Source organism: Carcharodon carcharias, chromosome 1, assembly GCF_017639515.1.
Source record: "Carcharodon carcharias isolate sCarCar2 chromosome 1, sCarCar2.pri, whole genome shotgun sequence".
Classification (NCBI taxonomy): domain Eukaryota; kingdom Metazoa; phylum Chordata; class Chondrichthyes; order Lamniformes; family Lamnidae; genus Carcharodon; species Carcharodon carcharias.
In genome coordinates, this window is record NC_054467.1 from 221,130,010 (window position 1) to 221,156,748 (window position 26,739).

General features: G+C 39.6%; 1 protein-coding gene across 5 annotated transcripts in view; it reads right to left on the reverse strand.

Annotated features, from left to right (window-relative positions):
• Window positions 1-26,739, reverse strand: part of LOC121280363 (mothers against decapentaplegic homolog 4) — an 89,563-nt gene that overhangs the window by 30,688 nt on the left and 32,136 nt on the right. For all 5 annotated transcript variants that reach the window (XM_041192313.1, XM_041192288.1, XM_041192298.1 and 2 more), the window contains 4 exons: window positions 17,248-17,422; window positions 12,185-12,214; window positions 10,896-11,126; window positions 3,709-3,828 (listed from right to left, as the gene is read on the reverse strand). In XM_041192313.1, coding sequence (XP_041048247.1) covers window positions 3,709-3,828; window positions 10,896-11,126; window positions 12,185-12,214; window positions 17,248-17,422 — 556 coding nt within the window. The remainder of the gene's footprint in view (window positions 1-3,708; window positions 3,829-10,895; window positions 11,127-12,184; window positions 12,215-17,247; window positions 17,423-26,739) is intronic.

Consider the following 26,739-nt stretch of genomic DNA (forward strand, 5'->3'; position numbering starts at 1 on the left):
GTCCCATAGCCCAATTATTTATGCATTCAAAGTGACCACTGCGACAATATCCCCATAACTGGCATGGGCACTTTCCAAATAAATAAACTCAACTACATCAGTTATCCATGTCAATACGTAACAGCCTGATTACAGTGCCTTGGCCATAAAGCTGTGCAATCAATCAGCTCTCTTAGATCAGACACAGCAACAGAACGCAAAACAGTTCTGTGCTCTAATCCAAAGCCCCAGGAGCAAAACACTACCAAGTGCATTGGTAGCTGTGTACTACTTCACCCCAACGAATCTGCAGAAACTGAGAAATACTCCAGCTCATTAGCTGTGCAAATTTTAACATAATAAGCGCAAAATTAGCAATGTATCAGTTGAATACCCTGGGGGATATTTCCCAAGATTGGTACCAATTACAGCTCCTGCAGTTCTTCAGCCTCCAATGAGGCTAGTTTAACCAGAGATTATAAAAAGCTGGCTCATGAAAGTTTTGATCTGTAGCAGTCAAGAATCCTTGATGTATGCAATCCAAGCACATCATTAACTCCACCTTTCGTTTGTCTTTTTTTTTCAGGTGCAAGGTCTTGAAGTCATCAGTGAGGGGTTCTTCAATCTTGCAGAGGCAATCAAGTATAACCAATTACGCTGCACCATAAGATGAAGTACTTGGGCGTATATCTAGAATCCCGCAAAATGAATTTCATTTGCATAGACGCAGGTCTATACATTTTCTTTAGAACTTATAGTCTTTTAAAATATTTTCCTGTTGCCGTTGCCAAGGCAACACAGCCAAACTTTCAGTTGTGGCAAGTTAAAGCGGGACAGATGCTGATGCAGTGCAACAATGACAGAACGTGATCAGGCATTTTAATTAATTTATGATTTTTTTGGATGCATAGGGGATTTCCAAGCACAGTAACATACTAAAAGACGAAGACAAATTTTGTTTCTTTAAAAACAAGAAAGGAAAACATTTTGCCCTTTTTTTGTGGGAAGCTCCCCCTGCAGATGAGATGTCACACTCTGTGGTTAAGGTAAGACCTCGTCTTCCAAAAAAACTGTAACACATGGAAGATAAAATTGTCTCCTGGTGACCCACACCATTTTATATTTTCAATAAATTTTTTGCTTTTTGAAAGGTTTTGTGTCACTCTGGTCAAGTTCTGTTTCTGAAGGGATGTTGGAGGGGCCAGGCTCCACAGTCTCTTCACTATGTGAAGTTCCTGTATCCATCCTCCCTGGGTGTTGGTTAGCCCTTAAATGTAAGAGAAGGCCCTGAAGGGTTTGCCCTATTAGTTGCAGGGGAGTACGGAGAGAGTCAATGGAGCCACACAAGTTCTCCATGTGCTCATTCATATCTTGGCGAAGTCCATGAATTCCCTCTTCAATCCTTTGGAAACCATCGATCAACATAGCATTGTGACATTCCTCGATTTTAAAGAAAGTTTCTTCAGGGACCCAAGTTGAAGATCTCCATCTATTTGGCCCGTTATCTGGATCATCCACTGGAGAACCTGGATGAATAATCTCCTGGGGTTCCCCATAATCATCCTCATCATCATCATCATCATCATCATCATCATCTTCAATGGTCACAAGGTTCGACTCCGCCATGGTATCTATGAGAAAAACAGGTGAAGGGGGAATCTCAGCATATATCGATTATCCAGGAGGACAAGTACATTCACATGAAAGGATTCAAAGAAGGGCAACAAGGATGGTTCCCAGCCTAATGGAAGAGGCTAAGGAAGTTCATCCTGCTCTTACTGGGGCAAAACCTAGTGTGGGGTGGGATGGGATGGGATGGGATGGGTTGGGGAAGAAATGATGCATTGTGTTAAAATCATGGAGAATTGGGTGAGATGTTTTCTGAGAGAATTGACAGAAGAAAATTACGGTGTATTGCTACAAGCTAAAGTGACCACAAGCTAAATGTGCCTTAAAGTTGAAATTTTTCATACTGAGAGCTGACTGCAATTGGAGCAGTACATTCTGATTAAATTGAAGTATTCTAAAAGAAAACAGACCCAATTCCTAATTAGCAAAGTTTAAAGGAAGGTGGAATTAGCACCAACAACAAAAGAGATAGTGATTTGCATGGATTTGAAAGGCTAATTAATCTGAATGGGATGATTGACGCTGCTATGACATAGACATACCAGCGGTACCTCCTGCTAAAGGCTTTAGGAGGTTCAGGATCTCAAGGGTGAATCCTGCTTCCTCCACATACTTCCTCCAACTACATCCAACAGATTTAATGCAGGTTGCGCCACTGTTATTTCCTCTCAAATAAGTCTTGGGTAAAGAGAAGATTGCATTGATTTTCTCCAAAAATTGACCACCATAATTTTGATTTTTGCCACCTAGGGGACAGTGTTTGGTTTTCTCCTTCCTGAACAGCTCCTCCTCATGGTGCTGTTCTTCTACAATCAGGCCACCCAACTTCTCTTCTCTGAAGTTTTGTTTTGCTGCATTTACCAGAAGTTTCTTGTGCCGTTAAATTTGTGCAAGTTTCCCAGTCGCAAACTGTAAACAAATTGAAGCAGCGCATCGTAATCATGCATTCGAAATCAGCCAGTCACATTTCCTGTGAAAATCACAATTTTGGTGCAACTCATGCAAAGAAATTCCAGAACCACTCCAAATCACAACTGCATCTTAATGCAATGAGAAGTGCAACAAAATGAATGGATATCGGGCCACCTTGTTTGGTGTACAGAAAATGCAAAAGGTACAGATCAGTGTATTTAACAATTTTTCTCCATTGTACCCCTCCCAAGTTTTAAACATTTAATTGCTAATAAAATCATGATATTCCAGTGACTATATTTTCCTCTTGTTCCAAACCACAATGGCAGGAAAACTTGCATGAAAAAAAAGTGTGATATTTAGCTGCTAAGATTCAGAACAATGCAAGTTTCTTGGTTATGGAAGCAATTGAATTTAAACAGTTCTAGGATTGGTTGGCAACAGCGGAAGGGTACATTCAAGCTATGAGCAATTACATAGAAACAACAGCACAGAAATAGGCTGTTCGGCCCAAATGTTTATATTCCACACTCTAATTACAGCTTCTCACCTGCAAGCCTCCTCTTACATGTGCCAATGCTAAATGCTTCAACCATTCCAATGTGGTATTGAGTTCCACATGCCTACTACACTCTGCATAAATAAATTCCTTCTAAATTCTGTATTTAATTGGTGAGTGGCTAACTTATATTTATGCACCAATTATAAACACTTTTCAATTTACAAACAGGGCTCAAGACCTCCTGCTTTTAAAACAAGTCATTTCAAAACTAAAACAAAACCTGAACCTTTGTAAAATAGATTTTGAAATTAAGTCTGAAAAAAATCATTTGAAAGCAAGATCAACTGTTAAAAAAAATTGTGGTAACATCAGTTAAAAAAATTGTGGTAACATCTACTTATCTGTCAATATAAAATAAAATTATACTTACTGATCCTGTCAATGTACACATGTGCACACAGACACACATAGCGTTTGTGGTCTGCAACCTGAACAAGATGCTTCCTATGCCGGGGAATGCAGTGTAGTAAGCATGGTTTGGACTGAACCAAAGTGCCATTTATGCTTAGCTACAGTGGGCTGATTATAAATTGAGCAAAATGACCAACAATTTGATCTAGGTATGTAAACATTGATTACTCAGCACAATGACAGTCAAATATAACTCTGAAATACTGCTTCCTTACTGTGATGGTAGGTTGCTGGTTGTGCCGGAAAGCCATTCTGCTGTGTTGCTTGCTGAGGCCCCGAGGCAATCTGTATTAATCCATCATTGTGGTTCACCGGCAACATGTTGCTTGGCTGACCTGAGGAAAATAGAGTGCAAGACAAAATTCATTCTGATGAACTTAGCACTCCAATTCTGAAACATTGATGGATACCAACAGATATTGAAAAATTCTAGTGATGCAATTTCAGGTTAAGTCTGAGGTTTAAACTGATTTTACTACATTTTTCGGACCAAATACTACCCAAACCACTATATTTTTTTCAAAATTCTCTCTCTTCAACTGCATCTCCAGCTTTGAGGTATACATTGCAATTAACTAGGATGGGAACAATGCAGTCTGAGAAAGCAAATGCAATCCCATCAAGTTCACTGCAAAACTGTACTTCTTACCATGAATCAGTTTTTGAGACCATGTTCCATTGACAGTTCCTCTCGAAATGACAAAAATTGACAAATAAATAACATGCAGACAACTGAAAAGAATATGATTTTATTGACAAAAAGAGTACTGCAAATCCTGGAAATCAGAAGTAAACATAAAAAGATGCTGGAAACTCAACAGCAAGTTCATCTGCATCTGAATGAAAAAGATAGGTTTATATGTTGGATTTTAAAACTATCTTTTTCCTTCAGATGTCATTTACCCTGTTGCAATTCCTGCCATTTTCTGTCTCTAAGGGCAATTTTATCTAAAATTGGGAGTTTAAAAAAGCATTAAAAAGTTCAATCATCATAAACAATCATTCAGGTTTCACTTTTATGATATGCAATACTGCCTGAACTAGATGAGATACTCTCTTGAAACACACTTCTGAATATTGTTGCCCTTCGTGGTTAAGTAGCTCTAATGACTGTTTTTGTCAATTATAAAACCTAGTTTTTCTAGTTATCGATGTCTGAGAGGAACAAGGGTATGAAAACCCAAGAGTCAAGGTAAATTGAGAAAAATCAGTAAAGTTTTTATTTTGATCATTACTAAAACTTAAAAAAAGCCAGGTTTTTTTTAAAAAAGAAATTAAATCAAATGACAATTCACAATTATTTACACAATTCACAGTCATCATCTCACCATTGGACTTACCTAACCACTAGAAAAAAGTAAAATTAAAATTAAAGAGCCACTGTTTACGGCTGTGGCTCCAGTTACTTACTTGTCTTTATAAACATGTGACACGATACATTTTTGCAGATTATGTACAGCTGTAATCTTACTTTTAGTAAACAATGCTTCAGTGTGTGACTATTGGTTGATGACCTCAGTTATCAATGTGGCATCTGTGTCAGTGCAGAACTATCTTTGCTCCATGCTACAAATGAAAGACAGACATTTGCTACAGCATAGAGAATATACGCCATACAACTGAACCAAAAGCTCACCCAGATCCTCTTTTAAAATACAATTTGCAGTCCTGATTTGTGGTTCTGCTGAAAATCAGGCCTAGAAATGCACACAAATCACATTACTGCATTTTATTTTTGATTAGAAAATTTTAATCTTTCTTCTCAATTTGGAGGGAGCCTGCTAAGAGGAGTGATACACACAACATCCCAGGGTCATCCTCCTCCACCATCCCTAGGCATGGCCTGTCCCACTGATAAGTCAGACCAGCCAGAGATGATGGCACAGCAGTACACAGTCAGGATGGACTAGCCCTGGGAATTCCCAACATTGACTCTGGGCCCCTTGAAGAGTAAAAAGAAACCTATTATAACCTATGAATCAGCAGTCTTCCAGGAACACCACTTGAACGAAGCACTGAGGGTGGGAAGGGCACATACTGTACTCTGCATGGGGGACTTCAATGTGCATCACCAAGAGTGACACAGTAGCACCACTACTGACCAAGTTGGCAAGTCCTAAAGGATATAGCTACTGATCGGGCCTGCAGCAGGTGGTGAGAACACAAGGGAAAAACCTATTTGACCCTGTCCTACCAATCCATCTGTTGCAGATGCATCTGTCCAGAAGAGTATTGGTAGGAGTGGCCACTACACAATTCTTGTAGAAACTATGATAACACCCTTCATCGTGCGGTGCAACACTATCAGGCTAAGTGGGATAGGTTCAGAACAGATGTAGCAGCTCAAAATTGGACATCCATGATGCACTAAAGCCATCAGCAACAGTATTTTATACCATCACGATATGTCACCTATTGGCCTGACATATCCCTCATTTCATCATTAAAATTGAGCAAGGGGACTAACACTGATTCAATAAGGATTATAGAAGAGTACACCAGGTGTGCCATGCATACCTAAAAATGAGATGCCAACCTGGTGAAGCCACAACACAGTACTATATAATTACTAACAGCCCTCTTGATTGGCACCCCATCCACCACCTTCAACATTCAATCCTTCCACCACCGATGCACAGTGGCAGTAGTGTGCACCATCTACAAGATGCACTGCAGCAACTCACCAAGGCTCCTTTGACAGCACCTTCCAAACCACCTCGAAGGACAAGAGCAGCAGATGCGTGGGAACACCACCAATTACAAGTTCCCTCCCAAGCCACAAACCATCCTGATGTAGAACTACATCATTGTTCCATCACAACTGCTGGGTCAAAATCCTGGAACTCCCTCCCTAACAGCACTGTACCTAACACCACATGGACTGCAAGGTTCAAGACAGCTGCTCACCACCATCTTTTCAAAGGCATTTAGGGTTTGGGAACAAATGCTGGTCTAGCCTGTAATGGCCACATGCTGTGAAAGAATAAAAATAAATGCAATATACCAAGTGAAGTGGTCCCACAATTAACAGATCACATCAAAGCTCGACAGTCCCGCCACATCCAGTCAGGTGGTGGACAAGTAAATAACTAACAGGAGGAGACGACTCCACTTACATTCCCATCTTTAACAATGGTGCAGCCCAGCACATGAATACAAATGGCAAGGCTGAAGTGCTTGTAAGCAGAGTGCCAAGTGGATGATCAATCTCGGCCACCCCTAACAATCTCAGATGCCAGTCTTCAACCAATTTGATTTGATCTACATGATCATCAAGGAACAGCTGAGCATAGTAGATACAGTACAGGGTGTAGTACTAAAGACTTGTGCTCCAGAACTATCTACGGCTCTAGCTATTCCAGAATAACTACAACACTGGCATCTAGCTGACAAAGTAGAAATTGGCCAGGTGTGCCCTGTCCACAATAAGTAGGACAAATATGATCTAGCTAATTACCGCCCCCATCAGCCTACTCTCTAAGTAGGAATGGTGTCATCAACAGTACTATCAAGCAGCATTTCCTCAGCGACGTTAACATCTTGGGGAATTACCAATACTAGAAACTTAAGTGGAACAGCCATACAATTACTGTACCAAGAACTCATCTTTTGACTTCCCAAATGCCAGCCCAGCATCTACAAGGCACAATTCAGGAGCTTAATGAAATACTCTCCACTTACCTGGATGAAAACAGCTCCAAAACATTCAAGAAGCTGACACCATGGAGGACAAAGCAGGCAGCTGATCAACACCCCATCAATGACCTTAAACATTCATTCTATCCATCATCTCTGCAGCAGTGTGTACAATACACAAGATACATTGCAGCTACTCACCAAGATTCCTTCAACAGCACTTTCCAAACCCACTACCCTCTATCAACTTGAAGGGCAAGGACAGCAAATGTATGGGAATACCATCATCTCCAATTCCTCTCCAAGCCACACACCATCCTGACTGTGAACTATATCACCGGCATTTCGCTATCCTTGTGAGAAAATCCTGGAACTCCCTTCCTAACAGCACTGTGGATGTATCTACCCCAGATGGTCTTCAAAAAGCCAGCGCCCCATCACTTTCCCAAGGGCAATTAGGGATGGGCAACTGCTGGCCTTGCTAGTGATGCTCAGATCCCATGAAACAATTAAAAAATCTGCTCAGCGATGCTTAGTTTGGGTTCAACGTAAACCACTCAGCTCCAGACCTCATTACAACTTTCATCCAAACATGGACAAAGAGATAAAGAAAGAATGAGGGGATAGCGACTACCTTTGACATCAAGACAGCATTTGACTGAGTGTGCACTAAAGAGTCCTAGTAAAATTGAAGTTAATGGGAATCAGATGAAAAATTCTCCACTGGTTGGAGTCATACCTAGCACAAAGGAAGGCGGTTGTGGCTGTTGGAGGCCAATCATCTCAGCCCCAGGACATGGCTGCAGGAGTTTCTCAGGGCAGTGTCCAACAGCCAACCAACTTCAGCTGTTTCAATGACTTTCCGCCTCATTGTAGTTGCCGATGTCAAGTGAGGATGATAGCTGATTATTACAGTGTACGGTTCTACTCAACTCCTCAAATAATGAAGCAGTCCATTTCCACATGCAGCAAGACCTGGAGAACATTCAGGCTCCTGCTGATAAATGGCAAGCAATGCTTGCGCCACAGAATTGCCGAGCAATGATCATCTCCAATAAGAGAGAATCTAACCATCTCCACTTGACAGTCAAGGGATCACCAATGCCAAATACTCCACCATCTAGATCATGGGAGGTCACCATTGACCAGAAACATAACTGGAGCAACCACATATATACTGGGGCTATGCAAGCATTCCTGACTCCCCAAGGCCTTTCCGCATTCTACAAGGCACAAGTCAGAAATGTGATGGAATACTCTCCACTTGTCTGATGGGTGCAGCTCCAACAATAATAAAGAAACATGAAACCATCCAGGACAAAGCAGGCATTTGTTTGGAATTTCTGCAGCTACTAAGTGCTGGTGGTGAAATGTGTACCATCTACAAGTTGCACTGCAGCAATTCACCAAGCCTTCAACACTTACTGCCGAGAAAGACAAGGGCAGTATACACATGGGAACAGCACAACTTGTAAATTACCCTTTAAGGCATAGCCTGACTGAACTATAACTGCCATTCCTTCACTTGAACTGGTCAAAATTCTGGAATTGCCCTGTGGCAGCAGCTTTACACTAACCATGGCAGTTCAAGAAGGCAGCTCACCACCATCTTAAGGGCAATTAGGGATGGACAATAAATTCTGGCCTTGTCAATGACACCCACATTGCATGAATGAATTTTTAAAAATAATGTCAGGAAAAACTGATTTTAAAGATTGATCTTCATACTGCACAAGATAGTAAAGTTTATCTTGTGAAGAAATGGAGCCAAGTGAAGATTTCACAGACTATGCCATGTGACTTGAATTAGTCTTCAGCCTTTCATCTGCTTGTTTGGTACTAGTAAATAAAATGCCTTATCCCAATGTACTGCTAACCACTGTTTTACCTATCCCAAGTGAATTTATAAGGCTCCATGAGAAGTTATGCGTATATAAGTTTATATTGAACTGCTTTTTGAAGTGATTTATTTCCATGGAATTTGCTCTCAATGTGTCCACATGGATCACTTGATTACATTTATGATGCTCCTCTAGACAGCTCTCAGGCTTCTGACCACCCCCACTGAAACTTTGCTCATTTTGTTGAAATTATCCAAGTATCACTGATACTGAAATAGAGACAAAGTTGAGGCAAAGCTAAAATTGTTTCTTGCAAAATAGCCCCCCATTTGACCAAAAGCAGAAAGTGCTCTTTTGTAATACAATGAGGAACCTTTAAAATCAAGATAGTTAACATTGATGGACTTAAGGTAAAGCCCTGGGGGTATGTTTCAAATTATTAGCATTGAGAGTCAAGCAGCCATTATATAAACCAGAAAATCTGGTGGTCCCCCTAACTGTAGTGCAATCTACGTCACTGGTTTTACACCAGAATGGTGAAGTTAACTCTTCCCCTACCCCAGTATTGAAAACAGTCTACTTGTTGGCTCTCTCCACAGATGCTAAATAACCTGTTGAGCCTTTTCTGAATTTTCTGTTTTTCCCCAGGTTTCATGAATTTTTTAAAAAATTCTACAAATGAATTTAGAACAATGAAATCACATCAGGTCCCTCAGTGGTTCAGCTAGTTTATCTAATCAATAGCTTAGTCATGCAAGCCAATGTAGTCTAAATTAGATTTCTGAGATAGCATTCTTGTCTCAGGTCATAAGGTTGTGTGATCAAGCCCCAACTCATCAGTTGAGCACATAATATAGGTTGATGCTATATCAGTGCAGTATATTGACTGCACTGTCTGGAGGTTCTGTTGTTCGGGCAAGATGTTAAACAGAGATCCCACCTACCTTTTCAATGGAATTAGCAGATCCCAAAGTATTATTGCATATGCCAATATGGGAATGCAACTTTAGTGTTGACTAAACTACTGGGCAAAAGCTTATGTTACTGCATTTCATAGTTTATTTTTCTCCAGAACATGACTGCAGGATCGACTTAATACAGGAGTAGCACTCCATCCACCACTTTAAATATTCACTCCCTCCACCACTGACACAGCGTGTACCATATACAAGATGCACTGCAGCAACTCACCAAGGGTCCTTTGACAGCACCTTACAGATCTGTGAGCCCTAACACCAAGAATGACAAGGGCAGCAAATACATGGCCACCACCTCCAAGCCACATACTATCCTGACTTTGGAACTATATCGCTGTTCCTTCATTGTCGCTGTGTCAAAATCTTAGAGCACCCTTCCTAACAGCACTGTGGGTGTACCTACACCACATGGACTGCAGCGGTTCAAGAAGGCAGCTCATCACCAACTTCTCAAGGGCAGTTAGGGTTGGGAAATAAACCTGCTGAGTTTTTCCAGGTAATTCTGTTTTTGTTTGGGAAATAAATGCCTGCCTAGCGAGCGAGACCCAAATCCCGTGAACAAATTTAAAAAACCAAGCTCTGCATAAGTTTCTCAGCACTGAAATTTCTACTAAAATGCAGAGCTGTAACAAGTATATACTAAATATATATTTTAAAAATCTAAAATGTTTAGATCTTACACTTTATAACAATACACTTTAAAACAATGAAATCAAACAGCATATCAGGTCCTTCAATGGCTCAGCTAGTTTACCCAATCATTTTTCAGTCATATAAGTCAATGTAGTCTAAATTAAATTTCTGAGATAGCATTCTTGTCTCAGGTCATATGGTTGTGAGATCATGACTTGTTTCATGACTGAAAATTTACAATGCAAGATCCATTTTCTTTTCTACAATATTTATGTACACTTTGTTTTCATTAACCCTAACTATAATTCCACTTACTTGTGGTGGCAACGGGAATGTTGGGAAAATTGGTAGTGCTGGGAGTACTGGGCTCTGCTGGTGTTAACAAGGCTGGTCCACTGTAAGTTTCAGTTGGTTGCCTGGTGCTAGGCGGATGTTGGATTGTCTGCAAAGAATGTCCTTCAGTGTTCAACAGAGACTGCTGTCCTTCAACTTGCCCGTATTCATTCACAAATTCATCTTTAACTAAAAGATTTGAAGGAGCTGGAACTAATTTGAAAAAGGAAAGATGTCAATAAGCATTAATGAAAGCAAGAAGATTGTTATTAATATTCAGGTATTTTCTCTCTTTAAAAAGATCTTTCATGCCATCCACCATTCAGCAATCTAGCAGGTGAGGGGACCGGCAGGTATATAAACCTACTTCCAAGGTTGCCTCCAAAATCACTCCAATCAGACACTTGCAACTGCACAAAAAGACTTGGCTAATCTCCATGCAGGAAGCTTTCACTTTCCCTGCTAAATATCTGCCTCATGCTTACAGATTGCACTCTGTAGATAGCCATAGCACAAGCCCACATTCCACCATCTTGTTGCAATATAATAATACATTAACATATTGGGTAAAAACAGAAAATGCTCGAAAAATTCGGAAGTTCTGGCAATATCTGTGGACAGAAAAATGGAGTTAAGGTTTCAGGTCGATGACCTTTCAACCGACAAGTTCGGAGTAGTATTCGCCTCACTGCGTAAAGTGCTTCAAAATGTTTGTGTGTGGGGGCACAGGGGAGTGTGGCAGGGGGAGAGGGGAAGAATAATTTCTTTATGAGCTCTCTTTGGTTCAGAGCATTAACTGAGATTATCCCAACAGCTTCTGCAAATGCATGATGTACATTTTGACTTTTCACTTGAATTTCTGTGAAACACACCTCACAGGGAAAGCTCAATTCAAACTAAATGAACTATTTAACTAAATTTAAAATGTGATAAATTTATTCATACACATTAACACTAAGAACAGCACAGTTTTGCCAGAAAGAACATGCTTCTAAAAGATCTTTTTAAAACTGTCGCACACTTGGGAAACAAACCCAGCAGTACACCACAACAACTCCAACATTCTGTACATAACATATCATTATTTTCTAGTTGAAAGAGATTTACATTGAACATCCGACAGTCTAAACTCTACTTGAACTCATGCAATCAAAAGAGATGAAAGAAAAACCTAGAAAAAAGTCACGAAATTTGAAAGGATGCAGCAAGTTCTAGTCACACCACACACAAATAGATTAACCCATAAAGCAAATCGGTGATGAGCTGCTTACCTGAACTTTGCAGCGTCAATCCTGACAGATCTTCATTTAAAAAAAATGAAATATTAGTATCAGTTTTATTTTATCCAAATAATACAATATCTAATTTTTGAACTTTGAATGTCTAAGTAATTAAGTTTTTCTTGGGACAAGAAAAACTTAAATAGAAGCAACTTAATTCAATTCTACAACACTGATTGATATCAATAATGCACTGAAATCCACTCACCCCATAGGGTCCATGGCAAACTGCAGAGACAGGTACCCAGGATGAAGTTGAGATCAGTGATACCATAACAAACAGCACACAATTGTTATATAATTGTGCTGTGGCTTATCAAGTTTTGATAAAACTATTCACCTGCAACTTATTTATCCTACAAGCCAAATTTCACCACTGAACACCAATACAATCTAGCATTTTGCTACTGCATTGATCTGAAAATGTTACAATGCTGTTAATATATCTCTTAGACTACTGAAAGGTGCGAAGCTACAAATTAAAATTGCTGTGGCTTTTATTCAACTAAATGCAGCAATGTCCAATCTGCAGCCCTAGAACCACATAGGATCAATCTTTGAAACCAAGGTAGCTTGCTTCTATTTGCACTTGTGCTTTTAAATTGTTGGTTTGTTGTCTGAATTTTGTAGGCTTAGAAGTTTATTTTCATATTATTTTCTCCTCAGTATGCTAAATCCTGAGTCAGAACATCCTGAGTCAGTTAGCATCGGTAACTTGAAATGCACATAAATTATGTAACTGAGAGGGGCATGTTGCTCAGACTTTTCGTCTTGCCCTCATCAGGACAAACACAAGGTGGCCAAATTTCAAACGATCATAAACAACTTACACGACAGGGGTAAAGGGTGCTGATTAGGTGGCCAGTCCACTAATCAGCCAAAACATTGCCATGGAGAAAGCAATGGAGAACTATAAGCTCCGCAAGTTTCCTGATAATTCAAAAAACACAGGACATGGTTTGGACATATTCTTTTTGTTTGCAGAGAATGTTCCCCCTGTGTTAATGTATGTCGCTTCTAACAAGCGTAAATGAGTTACATTACGAGCTAGACTGATTATCTTAAATTGTTAGTGTTGCTATTAGCACACTCAGGATTGTTCAGCAGATGCTGCCCAATCACGCGTCCCAATCCTGTAGTATAAATTGTTATGAGCATTTGAAATTTGCCATTCTTGCGTTTGTCCTGATGAGTGCAAGACTAAAAGTTTTTGCGATGTCTATTTTTTCAGCAATATTCAAGTTCCAAATTAACAAGCAACTATTTAAATTAGTTAACATGGGTTTAAACTTTATATGTGGCTCTCAAAGCTCCATGGTTCACATCTAAGCAGCCTATGAGATAACATTTTGAACACTTCAACTTAGCTTGAAGTGGTCTGTGATTGCATGGTGGCTATATGCAAACAGCAGTCAAAGTGTACAATTAGATTACATCCCAATGTTCTATTACAGCAGTTGGATATTTTATTACACTAATGTTTTTTTAAAGTTCTGCTTCAGAAGATCTAGCCTAACAAACTAGTTTACATGTAAAAGTTCAGTAGCAATCTCCCTCCTAACTTGCCACAAAGATGCAGTGTCTCAGATAATGGATCATCATTTTATTAGCAAGGGAGCAAAGATTTGAACAGTGAGCCATGCAGCAAACTCCAGAAACTGCAGAGTAACATCAACAAATCCCATTTTGAGCTACTAATGATGAGATTCATAAACTCTACAAATATCTTACCCAAGCACAAAATGTTATCCTTGAACATAAGCAAGTTACATAACCAATAAGTAAATGTAATACACTAGTCACTTCGATGTTTTTAATAAAATTATTATACTTTTATAAGCAAAATCAATCCTAACAAGTTTCACTTGTCATTTTGCTCCTGTCTTTAGTTGTCTTTTTAATAATTTCATCTCATGGAATCAATTGCCTGCAGCATTAATATTTTTCTGTCATATCATCAGAAAGGAGACTGCTGCCTTCAAACACTTCATTTTTTGAAAAAGAAAATATGCATATCATGGTGTAACCAGGGCCAAGAATTTTCCCTTTGCTTATCAGCTTATTTTGGCAAACAGTGGATGACGCGACAGTAATGCACAAATATCAAACATATTATAAATGTAAGTTTTATCCAGCAAGCAACAAAGCACACAGCATGCATAATATAAACACTATCAAGAAGTTATTTTTAGTTCTAGTCTCGGCAGGATGGTCTAACTACAATCAAAAACCTCAAGCAGACTGCACAATTGTTATACTTCAGAAAGAGAACCTTCAGCAATGAACTAAGTGCTATTTTCCGTAAAAAGTAAAAAAGGCTTGTGTTTTACCGTTGTCATATACAATTAAGAGTGATCAGGTAACCAGAAAAATCTATCTATGTTGCCCATCATTTTGCAATGAAAACCTACCTCAGCAAAGGGTATTCTAAATCCTCGTGTCACAAATGCCCGGTATTTAAGAACATAATTAGGAGTAGGAATGGACCATCGAGCCTGCCCCATCATCCAATACGATCATGGCTGATCTTGGGCTTCAACTTCATTTTCCCACCCACTCCCCATATCCCTTAATTCTCTGAGACACCAAAAATTTGTCTATCCCAGCCTCAAATGTATTCAACGATGGGGCATCCACAACCCTCTGGGGTAGAGAATTTCTTCAATGAAGAAATTTCCCCTCATCTCAGTCCTAAATGATTGGCCTCTTATCCTAAGACTGTGCCCCTATGTTTCAGATTTTCCGACCAATGGAAACAATCAGCATCCACCCTATCAAGCCCCTTCAGAATTTTGTAGGTTTCAATGAGATCGCCTCTCACTCTTCTAAACTACAGAGAATATAGGCCCAATTTACTGAGCCTATCATAGGACAACCCCCTCATCCCAGGGATCAATTTATTGAACCTTCGCTCCACCACCTCAAATACAAGTATATCCTTTCATAAATGTGGAGACCAAAACTGCACACAGTATTCCAGATGTGGTCTCGACTAAGCCTTGTATAACTGTAGCAAGGCTTCTTTATTCTTGTACCCCAATCCCCTTGCCATGAAAGCTAACATGCCATTAACCTTCCTAATTGCTTGCTGCACCTACAAGCAAACTTTCTGCGATCCTTGTAGCAGCACACCTAAGTCTCTTTAAACATCAACATTTATAAGCTGCTCGCCTTTTAAAAAATATTCTGCTTTTTTATTCTTACAACCAAAGTGAATTTGAACTGTATAGTACACCAGTCACTAACCCAGTCCAAAATTCTTTGAGCTTGTACTGACAAATCCTAAAAAATTCAAAATTATGGCATACTGCAACGGCAAACCTAGTTTCCAACTGGAGTTGAGCATTGCTGAATTTATTAAGACGATTCATGTTATCCTGATTCTCTTTGTTGTTACCTGACAAGTCTTGCTTACATGAATGTCAAGACTATACAATAAAAATCCAGACAGCATTCCTTTCCTCCTCCTTCAACTGTGTGTTACATTCTTCTTCTTTTCAACATAAATGTATCAGTCATACATAAGGATTGATGAAACAATAATGTGGATTCGTTATTTGAAGATAAGACGATATATAGATAATGGTCACTGGGAGGCTAAGTATAGTACATCTGATCTCTACTCTGCTGCTTGCAGACTGACAAGTCATGGAGCTAATATGTCCTGTCCCAATGATTCACAGTAGTTTAAGATGTGTCTCCTTTAAAGGTATATGCACATCATATCAGAACACTGATTCTTCTCATCTGTAAACTCTCATCTCACCAGCTTTTAATCAATCTTTCTTCATTTTCTCCATTTTATTGATAGTTCCAGTTTTATTTATTCATTCATGGGATGTGGGCTTTGCTGGCTGAGCCAGCATTTACTGCCCATCCCGAGTTGCCCTTGAAAAGGTGGTGGTGAACTGCCTTCTTGAACCACTGCAGTCCATGTGGTGTAGGTACACCCACAGTGCTGTTAGGGAGGTCCAAGATTTTGACCCGTTGACAGTGATGGAACAGCGATATATTTCCAAGTCAGGATGGCGAGTGAGGGGAACTTCCAGGTGCTGGTGTTCCCATCTGTCTGCTGCTCTTGTCCTTCTAGATGGTAGTGGCCATGGGTTTGGAAGTTGCTGTCTAAGGAGCCATGTGAATTCCTGCAGTGCATCTTGTGGATGGTACACACTGCTGCTACTATGCATCGGTGGTGGAGGGTGTAAATGTTTGTGGATGTGGTGCCAATCAAGCGGGCTGCTTTGTCTTGTATGGTGCCAAGCTTCTTGATTGTTGTGGGAGCTGCAGGCAAGTGGAGAGTATTCCATCACACTCCTGACTTGTACCTTGTAGATGGTGGACAAGCTTTGGGTAGTCAGGAGATGAGGATTCTGGCTTCGTCTTGTAACCACAGTATTTATATGGCTAGTCCAGTTCAGTTTCTGGTCAATGGTAACCCCCCAGGATGTTGATAGTGGGGGATTCAGTGATGGTACTGCCACTGAACGTCATGGGGCGAAGGTTAGATTCGCTCTTATGGGAGACAGTCATTGCCTGGCACTTGTGTGGCGCAAATGTTACTTGCCACCTGTCGGCCCAAGCCTAGATATTGTCCAGGGTTTGCTGCATTTGGACATGGACGCGTTCTTTGCCTCTTTGAACATTCCTCATATTTAACCCAAGCTCCAAATGTGCCAATCTCCTCCACATATTCTCACAGTGTTGTAATCAAGACTCAATACCCTAATTTCCATTTTAGAGCTTCAAAATTGTGGAGCTCCTTACTTCCTTAATTTCTCTCCTCCTCCTCTACAGTCTGCAAAATTTAAATGATCAAGGCTGTCATCTTCTAACTATTTTTCAATTCACCTGATCTCTTTTTTGTTGAAGATTGGTAGTGTCCTCCACTTTGAAACTCAGCTCTTCACCTAGATTTCTCATCACTAAAAATAAATCATTGTGCCACTAGGGGTATCTTGCCATAAATGAGCAGTTAGTACCAATCACATGAAATTTCACCTAACAGGTACTAGTAGTACAAAAGGATAGAACAGTTAAAGTAAAAGAACCCTTACCAATGCCAGGTGAAACCACACGTTCATAGTGATAAGGATTCACGCAGACGCTGTCACATTTCAAGTCAAATGCATACTGACAATATTTTACATGTTTCAGTTCATTTTTATGAAGGTCAGGCCATCTCCAGAGCCTAGCGTAAATCACATGTGGAAAACCTTTACGACCAGCCACCTGGGGAAGAATTTGTTTTTGAGAAATGATATCATAAAATGCACAATTGTTTTATAAAATCTATGCAAATGTAAACTCACAAGTTTCATAAAAAAGAGTGACAAAGCTGTCAATACAGAAAAGCACTCAAAATAAACCAGAGGGAAGGATCGATATGCTAAAAAATAAACCAATTGCAGGAATTGACACCCAAGCTCAAGTGTCCTGCTCAAATTCATTCTTTCCCAGGATCGACAATTCTTGATAAGCCGAATCATCTTCCTTACCTACTCAAAGTGAGGCATTGGTGGTACAGTATCCTGCACTATGAATTCTAACTTTTCACCTATATTTCTAGATCTAAAACACTTTTCACCTTGCAAGTTGATTAGTAAAAATTAAGGAGACACACGAGAATGAATAGTCTTCAGAAGCACACAGGGGGACAAAGAGCAATTGTAAACATGCTTGAAACAAAACAGCAAGATATGCTACCAATGTTATGTAAATTTAAAGTCATAAAGATATGAGGATTCTTAGGATGCAAATGGGTCTAAAACATTGGACAAGCATTAAACAGTTAACTTACTCTTGTTACTTCCACTAAGGAAAACACAAGTAACATATTCAGTATAATCAAAAATACAAGCAGGACTTTTCTTTAATATGTTTGTAGGATGCGGGCTGCCAGCAAGGCCACCTTTACTGCTGATACCTAGTCGCCTCAAGAGGCTGCGTTTTTTAAAATGGGGAGAGGCTCTTTTTTTTATTCACTCATGGGGTGTGGGCGTCACTGACTAGGCCAGCATTTATTGCCCTTCCGTAACTGCCCTTGAGAAGGTGATGGTGAGCTGCCTTCTTGAACCGTTTAGCCCATGTGGTGTAGGTACATCCACAGTGCGGTTAGGAAGAGAGTTCCAGGATTTTGACCCAGTGATAGTGAAGGAATGGCGATATATTTCCAAGTCAGGATGGTGTGTGGCTTGAAGGGGAACTTCCAGGGGGTGGTGTTCCCATGCATTTGCTGCCCTGGTCCTTCTAGACTTTACTAATCATCGGTTTGGAAGATGCTGTCTAAGGAATCTTGGAGAGTTGCTGCAGTGCATCTAGTAGACGGTACACACTGCTGCTCCTTTGCATTGGTGGTGGGGGGATTGAATGTTTGTGGACGAGGTGCCAATCAAGCAGGCTGCTTTGTCCTGGATGGTGTCAAGCTTCTTGAGTATTGTTGGAGCGGCATTCATCCAGGCAAGTGGGGAGTATTCCATCACACTCCTGACTTGTGCCTTGTAGATGGTGGAAAGACTTTGGGAAATCATCGCCATAGAATTCCTAGCCTCTGACCTGCTCTTGTAGCCTCAGTATTTATATGGCTAGTCCAGTTCAGTTTCTGGTAACCCCCGCAGGATGTTGATAGTAGGGAATTCACTGATGGTAATGCCACTGAATGTCAATGGGCGATGGTTAGATTCACTCGCTGGCGATGGTCATTGCCTGGCACTTGTGTGGCGTGAATGTTACTTGTCATTTGTCAACCCAAGCCTGGATATTGTCCAGGTCTAGCTGCATTTGAATATGGGCTGCTTCAGTATCTGGGGAGTCGAGAATGGTGCTGAACATTGAGCAGTTCTGGCCTTATATTGGAAGGAAGTTATTGATGAAGCAGCTGAAGACGGTTGGGCCGATGACACTACTGAGGAACTCCTGCAGTGTTGTCCTGAAACTGAGATGATTGACCTCCAACAACCACAACCATCTCCTTTTGTGTTAGGTATGACTCCAACCAGTGGACAGTTTTCCCAGGTTCCCACTGAATCCAGTTTTGCTAGGGTTCCTTGATCCCACACTTGGTCAAATGCTGTTAGTGTTAAGGAGAGTCACTCTCACCTCAGGAGTTCAGCTCTTTTGTCCACATTTGAACCAAGGCTGTAATAAGGTCAGGAGCTGAGTGACCCTGGTGGAACCCAAACTGTGCGCCAGCAAGCAGGTTATTGCTAAGCAAGTGCCGCTTGATAGCACTGTTGATGAACCCATCACTTTACTGATGATCGATTGTAGACTGATGGGGCAGTAATTGACTGGGTTGGATTTGTCCTACTTTGTGTACAGGACATACCTTGCTAGTCCAATTCAGAAAGCATGAAGTATAAACCACACAGTGAGAGACTGGAGTCACTTAAAGGCCAGACCTGATAGAAGTGATATTTTTTTCTTATTGATGGATATTAGTGATTGAAGTTAATCTCACAAGTCTGCATGATGGGATTTGATCTCATAACCTCCAAGTCACTCAAATCAAGTGGAAATAATAACTTCCTTCTGTTTGAGCTAAGCATTCAAAGTAAGAAAAATTCTATTTATCCCAAGGTATGAAGAAAGCCACAGCTGGAAGTCCAAGAATTACTGAGTTATTTTGAGATTGGGTACCAAAAAGATGAGAGGGCAGACCAACAGAACAGAAGTATTAGTCGTACAATGTACAAGCGAGAGGTTCATTAAAAAAGGAGTGACAAAGCTGTCATTACAGAAAAACACACTACAAATAAGCCAGAGAAAGAATAAGTTAAAGATTAAACTTATTGCAGAAATTTGGAACTGAAATATCTCCTTAAATCTCTGCTTCTCTACAATCTTACCTTTTAGCCTATTTTCCCATTCCACTTTAGCCAACCATCTTCATACCCTTGTAATTTTTCACCCTCAAACTGAATATGAAACTATCATATTATGATCATACTTACTTAGGAGGATCCTTTACTATGAAGTCATTAATTAATCCTGCCTTATTACACATTGCCATGTCTAAAATAGTTCCCTGGTTTCCAGAATGTACTGTTCTAAGAAACTGTCCTGATTACACTCTATGAATTCATCCCCGAGTACTTTTGCCAATTTGATTCATCCAATCTATATAAAAATTAAAATCTCCCGTGATTATTACAGTTTAATTCTTATAAGCCCGTTTTTTTTTTATTTATACTGTCCTACAGTGTAGCTACCTTCAGGAGGCCCAAAAATCACTCCCCATCAGCAACTTCTTTCCTTTGCTAATTCTTATCTCCTTCGAACTATTTCTATGTTTTGATCCTCCAAATCAAGATCATTTCTCATTACCATACTGACCTCACCCTTTAATAACTGTGGAATCCCACTTCTTCTGACCCCCACCCCGAGAACCTGCCCAGATGTTCTCCCTATTCCCACTGCCTTGAAATTTACCAGGTCTCTTGATCATCAAGTTGAGCGAATTAAATTGGTTGAAAACTGGCAGCTGTGGTGGTGGGAACTTCAGGGGAAGCCAGAGGTGCTAATCTCTTCCTTCTTACATACTTGGAAAAGGTTTTACCATCTATTTTCACATTTCTTTATATTTTTATCACTTTCTTGATCTTCCTCTGTTGATTTTTAAAACTCTCTCAATCTTCAGGTTCATTCTGGCAACACCAAGTCTTTTTGTTTAATCTCATTGTGTCTTTAACATTTCTAGCTAGTCACAGTTGTACCACTTTTCCAGTAGACTTTTATTCCTTAAGGGAATGTATATTCCTCGAGAATTATGAATTATTTCTTTAAAATATTTGTCATTGTTTTTCTACCATCATACCTTAATCTAATTTTCCAATCTACCTCAGCCTATGCACCCCCCCATAGACCCACAATTGACTTTGTTTAAATTTAAGCCCCTTATTTTGGACTTAACCACATAACTTTCAGCTTTCATATGAAATTCTATCACATTATTGTCACAGCCTTTTCCTGACCTTTATTGTTTCATAGCTCTACAAATACAGATTCTACATTCCTATTTTCTGGGCTAAGATCCTTTCATTCTTTATCATCAGATCTACCCCGCCTCATTTTCATTTTGCCTATGACTTCTAAAAGTCAAGTGCTTCAATGTTTAGTTGTCAACACTGATCCACCTGCAACCACATCTCTGTGATGGTTACTGGATCAAATCTACTTATCGCAAAACAAAAACAGAAACAGAAATACCTGGAAAAACTCATTAGGTCTGGCAGCATCGGCGGAGAAGAGTACTGTTGACGTTTCGAGTCCTCATGACCCTTCAACAGAACTAAGTAAAAATAGGAGAGTTATCTCCTATTGGATCACTATATTAAGAATGGAACAAAAGAAATACTACACCTTCCGCCGCATACAACGGATGGTTTACTATACAGCAGTAACCGGAATGGAGGTCTAGCCATGCCGAGGCTTGAAGTCCACATTCTGTCCGCCTATTGTTATCTCTTCCTATCACCGCTTGCTTGTCCCAACAACCACCCCCCATTCTCCCCCCCGCCCCCCTTAAACCAGCTTATATTTCACCCCTCTCCTATTTTTACTTAGTTCTGTTGAAGGGTCATGAGGACTCGAAACGTCAACTGTACTCTTCTCCGCTGATGCTGCCAGACCTACTGAGTTTTTCCAGATATTTCTGTTTCTGTTTCGGATTGCCAGCATCCGCAGCTTCTTGTTTTTATCTATTTATCATAAAGATGAGTGGCAGGTCAGAAAACTGGACAGAATATAAAAAACAGCAAAGAATGACTAAAAGATTAATAAGGAGGGAAAAATTATGACTTTGAGAGAAAGCTAGCTAGAAATATATAAATCAGATAGTAAGAGTTTCAATAGATTTTTTTTTAAAAAGTCAACAAACTGAGCGTTGGTCCTATAGAAAGGCATTCTGGGGAATTAATATTGGAAATTAAGGAGATGACATTAATTGAACAGGTATTTTGCATTGGTCTTCACCATAGAGGAGACAAGTAACATCGCAGAAATAGCTGAAAATCAGGGAATGGAAAGGAGGGAGGAACTCAAGAAAATCACAATCACCAGGGAAGTGGTATTGTGCAAATTGTTGGAGCTACGGACTGACAAGTACCCACCCAATCCTGATGGGCTTCATCAAAGGGTGGTAAATAGTAAGATAGTTGATGCATTGATTTTAATTTTCCAAAATTCCCTAGATTCAGGGAAGGTTCCATTAGATTGGAAACTGGCGAATGTAACTTATTAAAAAGGGAGGGAGACAGAAAGCAGGAAACACTACAGACCAGTTAGCTTAACGTCGGTCATAGGGAAAACATAATAAGCTATTATTAAAGATGTTATAGCAGGGCACTGGATAAATTCAAGGCAGAGACAACATGGCTTTATGAAAGAGAAATCATATTTAACTAATTTATTGGAGTTCTTTGAAGAAATAACATGTGCTGTGGATGAAGGGGTGGATGTACTATACTGTAGATTTCCAGAAGGCATTTGATAACATGCCACATCAAAAGGTTATTGTGGAAAATAAAAGCTCATGGTGTAAGGGGTAACATATTGCCATGGAATGAAGATTGGCTATCTAACAGGAAACAGAGTAGGCATAAATGGGCCATTTTTTGGTTGGCAAGATGTAACGAGTGGTGTGCCACAGGGATCAGTGCTAGAGCCTCAACTCAACAATTTATATAAATGACTTGGATGAAGGGACCAAAGGTATGGTTGATAAATTTGTGACGACACAAAGATAAGCAGGAAAGTAAGTTGCGAAGAGGACGTAAGGAGGTTACAAGGGAATATTGATAGGTTAAGTGAATGGGTAAAGATCTGGCAAATGGAGTACAATGTGGTCAAATGCAAAACTGTCCATTTTGGCAGGAAGAATAAAAAAGCAGCATATTATCTAAATGGTGGGAGGTTGCAGAGGGATGTGGGTGCCCTATTGCATGAATCGCAAAAGGTTAGTATGCAGGTACAGCAAGTAATTAGCAAGGCTAATGGAATGTTATTGCTTATTGCAAAGGGAGTTGAATACAAAAGTAGGGAGGCTAAACTTCAGTCGTACAGGGCATAGTTGAGACCACACCTGGAGCAGCATGTACGGTGTTGGTCTCCTTATTTAAGGAAGAATGTAAATGCGTTAGAAGCAGTTCAGAGAAGGTTTACTGGACTAATACGCAGGATGAGGCGTTGTCTTATAAGGAAAGGTTGGACAGGCTAGGCTTGTATCCGCTTGAGTTTAGAGGAGTAAGAGATGACTTGATTAAAACATACAAGATCCTCAGGGGTCTTGACAGGTGGATGTGAAAAGGATGTTTCGTCTTGAGGGAGAATCTAGAACTAGTAGTCACGCTTTAATAAGGGGTCAGCCATTTAAGACAGAGATTAGGAGAACTTTTTTTCTCTCAGAGGGTATGAGTCTTTGGAAAGCTCTTCCTCAAAAGGTGGTGGAAGCAGAGCCTTTGAGTACTTTTAAGGCAGAGGTAGATAGATTCTTGATAAGCAAGGGGGTGAAAGGTTATCGAGGCTAGGTAGGAATGTGGAGTTGAGGTTAAAATCAAATCAACAAGCATTTGATCTTATTGAATGGCGGAGCAGGCTCAAAGGGCCAAGTGGCGTATTCCTGTTCCTAATTCATATGTTCATATCCCTTTATGCCACTAATTCATCTGTCTTGTTAAAAATGCTTTATGCATTCAGATACAGTGCCTTCAATTTAAGTTTTTCTCCCTGATGTGGCCTTAGCTGCTAATGCTCTATTACTATTATTAAACTCTGTCCCTGACTCAACCTACTTGATTTAATCCAAATTGCCGCTTTGCTCAACAACCCTAATTTTTCTCTTTGGACTTATAAATTTACCTTTATCTGAACTCATCCACCACAGTATGCCTTCACTTTGTACTGCAGAAGGAACCCTAATGCACTTCAATTACTGGCAGCTGACAATACGCAAATTGTTTTGTACAGAATTCTGTTCTTTTTTTACCCCAAAATGATCAAGAGTATTCAACATCTAGATCCAGAGCTAGTGACACCAGATAAAATGGTGCACATTGTACACAAAATATATGCAACACTGTGACATACTTCCAATTTCTCACAGGTCAGTCCTCACATCTTATGGGAACTCGGAGGTCAAGAGCTTCCAAATTTGAGGCAATATTCACTGACAATGATACATATTTGACCCATCACTAATCTTAAATTTAATAAAACAAAATGTTACAGAATGTAATACATTTAAATGAATTTTAAATAAAGATTAATTTAGAACCCATTTCTTACCAAGGGAAAATAGCACCGAGAATAAAATACAAACTTAATTATATTAGTGGCTAAAAATATTTAAGAATTTAATTCAACACGAAAAATTGTTCTGCACAGGTGAATTACATAATGATATTAAAACATTATCAACAGGCCTTGCACCTCCCATAGTAAAACAGGGCAAATGGTGGCATAGTGGTATTGTCACTGGACTAGTATTCCCAAGACCCAGGGTAATGCTCTGGGGATCCATGAAATTTGAATTCAGTAAAAATCTAGAATTAAAAGTCTGGTGATGACCATGAAACCATTGCCACTTGTTGTAAAAACCCATCTGGTTCACTGATGTCCTTTAGGAAAGGAAATCTGCCATCCTTACCTAGTCTGGCCTACATGCGATTCCAGACCCACAGCAATGTGGATGACACTTAAATACCATCTGAACAAGGGCAATTAGGGATGGGCAGCAAATGTCCACATCCCACGAACGAATAATAAAAAACAAAAAGTATATTTTTCTAACAACAAGCTGGCTTAATTATTTCACTTAGTATTTTACCAACTGTTTCTCTAATTAAAATCTCAAAGGTTAAATTATGTATACTGTTACTGGGTTTTGCCTTGATGTAAGTCATCCATAAATTAACGTATTCAAACAATTGGAAGATTGAGCAACTGCTTGAAAAGCTTTAAGAGTTCACACTAAATACCACTCTTCCAGCTATTGTTAGCATTCACTGATCTTCACAGGTCAGCTAAGAATCACTTCTTAAAAACAATCTTAAAACAGCTAAGAGTTTGACTTTTTGAATAAATCAAATTATGGGTGTGCTTAATAAGGCAGAACAAGGAAAAAAACAGATTCCGTTCAGGTCCTAAACTTGAAATAATTGTCTGATCCCCATCATATTTTACATGATGTAATATTATCTTCCTGCCTCACAATGTGTTTGAAGTAAACAAGATAGCAAATTATTTCATCTCCTTTTCAAACTTTGGCAATACCTTAAATGCTAAATCATATGATCTTGAAACACATTCAATCAATCAAACCCTTTATCATTGCTTTGGTCTACAAATAACAAGACATTACCACATCACACAAAAATTATACTAATAAAATGTCTAATCCCTATTAAAATTATATACTTTTATAGGAATAAGTATTTATTTTTTTTCTCAAATGACACGCAGAGAAGTTAGTGGAATCTGTCACTGGAGACGGAGTGACTAAGGTCTGGAAAAGTTGAGTTGATCAGAGTGAGCATATATCTGTTATGTCCGACTAATCTAATTAAATGCTTTGATGTTCTTTATATTGAATTCCAGAAGGATTTAGTATGGTTTCAGACCAAGAAATTAGTAGCAAAAATGTAAGCACATGGAACTAAGGCTACCTTGTGAAATGGATTGGAAATTGGTAAGAAGGCAGGAGACAGAGATTTGGGTAAAAGGGAGTACTTTCTGATCACTGGAATGTGAAAAGCACTGTTCCCAGCAAGTGTTGTTCCACAGGGCTCCGTGCTACACCCTCAGTTTTCACCATACATATGAATGACAAGGCCTTCAGAATTGTATATTCAAGTTTCCAACTGCCACTAAATTAGGAAGCACAATAAATAGTGTGAATGAGAGCAGGCGATTAGATACCATGAAACAGATAAAGCGAGTGTGCAAAACTGAATTGTGGGATATGGGTAATGTGAGAAAGTGAGAGCATTCCTACTTGGCAGGTATTGACTTCAGAATTGTTACATCTGTAACTAGAAATATACCACCCACTAGCAATTCTACAGAGCTGCTTTTGGCAGAGCCCAACACCTCATGCCAGGTGAGCTGCTATGGTGAGCTTCAGATTCAAAATATTGAACCTCAGCAGAACTGTTCAAAAGTGGCAGTGGTGGGGAAGCAAGGAATGTGGGATTTTTTTTAAACCCAATAACTTTTCTGCTAACTTAGCATGGATAAACATTCTAAACATAATCAATCATTTGGTCTCTTTTCTTCATTCCTGTTCCTCTCCAGCACATTAGATCATTCAGTCTTGTTTAAAAGTCTATGCACCTTATCTCTTTCAACCAGCCTCTTTGGAAGGAAATAAGACCACCAATCTTTCAGCAGAATCCAAGGTAAGATCTGCTTCAATAAAGAAACTGAATCAAAACAGAACTGATGAAATAAGCACCTAAAATAGAAATACTTTAAGAAGAAAACAAATGAGATCTGAAGAGTTAAACAAAAACCAAGAAAAAAAGGATTTTCTCCACAGTTCACACCCAGAGATG